At 41.0% G+C, this 4,456-nt stretch overlaps 1 protein-coding gene across 1 annotated transcript in view; it reads left to right on the top strand.

The window, feature by feature from the left end:
- Rtn3 (reticulon 3) overlaps window positions 1-4,456 on the top strand; it is a 60,428-nt gene that overhangs the window by 340 nt on the left and 55,632 nt on the right. The window contains exon 2 of the mRNA XM_010636188.2: window positions 14-119. Coding sequence (XP_010634490.1) covers window positions 14-119 — 106 coding nt within the window. The remainder of the gene's footprint in view (window positions 1-13; window positions 120-4,456) is intronic.

Genomic DNA, 4,456 nt, shown 5'->3' with positions numbered 1-4,456 from the left:
CTGTGCGGGTGAGGCGCGCCGAGAGCCCCCGCCTCGGGGAGGGAAGGCGCGGGGAACAGGGGCCGGGGCTGAGGGAGCCCCGGGGAAGGTGGCAGCCCCCGGGGACGGACGTTTGGAAAGTGGGTAAAGGGGGAGGAGAGCGAAAGGTCGTGCCGGCCGTGAGGAAATAACGGGGTGTAGGGAAAACAGGTTGGGGGCGGGGAGGGCGTGTACACGGAGCCCTTGTAAGTGGGGGAGACGCAGCCTGGGGAGGGTGGAATGAATCGGAGAATTGCTCGATGTAAGGGTTGGACTGTGTTCGGGGAGGCCAGAGAGCCCTCCGCGGAGCCGGGGTGATTCAGTGAGAGATTGGCGAGGTTGAAAGCGTGGGAGGAGGTGGGTCGTGGAAAGGATTCGTTACGATTTCATAGGAGGATGGTGAAAGGGTTGCGTTGTAGGTTTGCCGACAGGTGTTGACATAGTCAGACACGCCTAATAATGCTCCAAAAATTTTTGTTTGCCCGTGGGGAAAATGAGGAAGTTTAATGAAAGCAGTGCAGCTCGTTTCTGTACTGTTTTCGACTAGTTCCTGTGAATGCCCGGTTTTTCTAAGGCTTCGAGGTAGAGGAGACGTGATGAGAATAGCTCAGGGAAGATTTGGGAGGGAGCAGCTGATGGTCCAAGATGGATCCGTGCGTGGCTGCAGTTACAATACTGTGAGCTATTCATGGGCACTGCATTGGGCTGGGGACACGCAATCAGTCGCTTATATTTTAGAAGGTAGAGTCATGCCAAGCCATCAACACCTTCTGATTTCGTGTTTTCTGTGGGCTATTATTGATTGCGGTATAAAGAAGGGTGGGTGTTTACTGCAGAAAGGGGGAGGGGAAAATTCAGACAAAGCCAGGGCTGATTGAACCCCCTTCTCCCGTGTCTGAAAGACCCGGAGGGAAGCTGTAGGCCTTCGTTAGTTTCCATTGTACGTGCGTTTGCTTGCTGGTAGGAGCTGCGTGGCAAGTTCCCCTCGCAAAGAGATCTGCAGTGCAGATGCCTTCTGAGAAAAATACGCAACGCCGGCAGGTGGTGGTTCTTACTGAGTCTTTGAAAGAAAAAATAATGCGTTTTGTCAAGGGACAGATTTTGAGAGTTCTTTAAAATGCTTCCATTGTCTCCTTTGCCAGATTCTTGAGTTGATCCTTCTAAAAAATGTAATATTTTCTTATATACTGTATTTTTGTAACAATGAATTTCCATCTGTCAAAGAGCTTTGGTGGCCTTTTGGGATTTTTCCAATGTGGTTATGGCCATTTTCATACCAACTGTCAGAGGAAGCTTCTGCAGAGAAAGGAATGAGGCAGCAGATTTAGAACCTGGATCCCTTTAATCTACTGAATTTCTCCTCCAATTTTCTGTTCTGGGCTGAGGTCCAAATGAACAGCAGCTTCTGTATAATTTGGCATTTTTGTCTTTTGGTTTTAATCACTTGTCCCTGCTTACTGTTTGGTTGACCCTTTTGTTCATACCTTTTACTTAGTCTTTTCAATTTTTGATTCAGAGCTAAGATTTAGGAATTGGCCATTTGTGCTCAAGATAAGATGAATATTAAGTATTGAGGAGTCATTCTGGCTACCAGACAGGCAATTAAAATTTAGTCCTGTCATTTATAAAGAAATAGTGGAATCATTCAACAATCAACATTTTTACTCCTTTAATGCAATTATAAAAGACTTGGATCCTTTAGTGGGCCAGTGAAATAACTATTTTATTCACAGACACAAACACCACCGCCACCACCAAGAGGACACTAAATTGTCAGTACATACAGTGCTATAATATAAATAGTACTTCTATTTATTGTGAATTTCTGATATTATTTACCCTTATCACAATTTTTTATTTGCTTTTGCCTTTACCTTGCTTAGTTTTTACTCTTTTCATGGTAATGGAAAAGATATTGAAATTGGGCATTTTGCTGCAGGTAGTGGAATTAATATTCTGAAGTGATATTCTAAGTGCATGGATTTGCATTAAACTTTCATAGTACTAGTAAGCCCCTTAATATTTGCTTATTTCTTAGTTCAGTTTTATTGTGGAATTTATATTAGGCTAACTGTGGTATATATAGTATTTTTTGTTAAATTTTTGTTGAATGAATTTACAAGCTGGAAAGGAACACCTGAGAAGTGTACTAAATAGATACCTGTTTTGATACTTTTTTTTGTTGTTTGTTTTGTTTTGTTTTGAGACAGGGTCTCACTGTATAGTTGAGACTGACCTGGAAATCACTATGCAGCCCAGGCTGGTCTCGAACTCACAGCAATCCTCCTGCTTCAGCCTCCTGAGTGCTGGGATTACAGGCGTGCGCCACCATGCCCTGCTTAATAGATACCTATTTTAAGCCCTGATTTATTGCTGATTATTGATATTATCTAAACATTAATACTTTGCGGTTTTTTTTAGTACTGGGGATTGAACTCAGGTCCTTGTGCTTGCGAGGTAGGCATCGGCACCACTGAGCTGAATCCCCGACCCTATTAATACAATTTTGTTGGACCTAATACAGCAAGATCCTCATTTATCGGCTCATTTCTTAAATATAAAAGTTCACCTGAAGTCACTGTTTTATTTCATAAATCCTTCCTGTTTCAAAGTGGCTTCTCCATCTCATTGAGGAAGTGTCTCAGGCTTTGGCACCCTGATAATAAGATAAAGTTTGCTGAAAAAATATACCTTGACTGTTTAAAAAAAAAATCCACAGGTGTTGCTGTTGCCTTCATCTTCATGTTCTTTCCCTCAGCTCTTCTTGGCTTTAGTAAGTGATCACGTTGGGTGACCTGCAGAGAACAATTTTGTCTTGACTAACCTGTTTAGTAATTTTAGAAATACTTGTTTCTACGCACAAGTAGAAAACGAGTGATGGCACCCTTTGGTCCAGTGCTGTCAGCACTATAGTATGCTTAGGGAAAGAGATAGGAGCCCGCATGGCTTTCCAGATCTCTGAGAGAACCAGTCTTCAAAGGTCATAATTTGAGGTTGAGGTAAAAGAGACTGAAATACTCAATTTTCTTTTTCAGAAAAGGAATTGCCTGTTGTAGATGTCAAGATACATGTCATTGTCTGAACTTTAAAAATGTTTTAATAGTGTACTGTTTGTATAACATTGGAAGTGCTCTGCCACTGAGCTACACCTTCAGCACATTGAAATTCTTTGACTTATTACAGACTACTCTTTATCATGCTGCCAGAATAAAAGCTATATTTCGTTTATCTGTTCATGGGAGTTACCTCAAAGCAAAACAGTTCAAACAATTTAAGTAAAAAAAAAGATTTTGTTTGAAATATTTTCCCCTCATTCTTTAGATTTAGTTCTGGGGCCGGGCATTTAGCTCAGTGGTTCCACCACCTGCCTTGCAAGCGCAAGGTCTGAGTTTGATCCCTGGTACAAAACCAAACCAAAACAAAACAAAAAAACCAAAACCACAAATAAAAACCTACTTTAAATTTAGTTCTGTATTCTTATGGGCATCATTTTTACACTTTGTTCTACTAGCCAATTAGTTGTAACTGTGTAATTTGTATTTTAAATCTTAACCTCAAATTAAAAGGAATCTGACCACCTTTTCAATGCTGACATCGTCTGTGTACTATATTGATGTCAGATTAGCAGTGACTGTGTCATGTGGTGATAAACACAAGTTATAAGCCCCAGAGACACCTATATTTTAGTCCTGGTTTTGTCTCTTGTGTGACCTTGTGTAAATCCTGAGCCTCATTTGCTTAAATTTAGAATGGTGATTATAGTATCTAATGGGGATAATAGTTGGTGTGAAAATTAAACACATGTAAAGGAGTTTTGCCCATAATAAGTGCTTAGTAAATAATAGTACCATTAACACGAAGAGAGAAATAGAGATCACGTGACCTAGAAACATTTGCTTTGTGTCCTTAAGTTCTGATTTATTAAATACCATTGCCAAGGCTGGGGATGTAGCTCTGTGGTACAGCCTTGCCCTAGATTACATTCCCAATGCCAAAAAACAAATGAATGAAAAACAATGTCTGGTATTTGATACATTTGCAATGCACATAAAAAATAGCAGTTGAATTAGGAGTGAGAAATCACAATCTTTCTTTTTCTCTCTCTCTTTTTCACAATCTTTCTTAAACTACACTTATCTCTTCTTTCTTTCTTTTTCTTTTTTTTTTTTTTCAGTACCGGGATGAAACTCAGGGCCTTGTGCTTGCTAGACAGGCTGCAGAACCACTGAGCTAAATCCCCAGCCCTACAATCTTTCTTAAAATAGAAGAGTCTTACACTTTAAAAAAAAATCTCACAAGTTGCCAGGCATGGTGGCGAATGCCTGTAATCCCAGCACTTGGGAGGCTGAGGCAGGAGGATCGCTGTGAGTTTGAGACCAGTCTGGGCTACATAGTGAGTTCCAGATCAGTCTCAACTGAGACCCTGTCTCAAAAAACC

The sequence above is a fragment of the Fukomys damarensis genome, unplaced genomic scaffold, assembly GCF_012274545.1.
Source record: "Fukomys damarensis isolate Sample0158 unplaced genomic scaffold, DMR_v1.0_HiC HiC_scaffold_27, whole genome shotgun sequence".
Lineage (NCBI taxonomy): Eukaryota > Metazoa > Chordata > Mammalia > Rodentia > Bathyergidae > Fukomys > Fukomys damarensis.
This window is presented reverse-complemented; position numbering and strand designations above follow the sequence as displayed.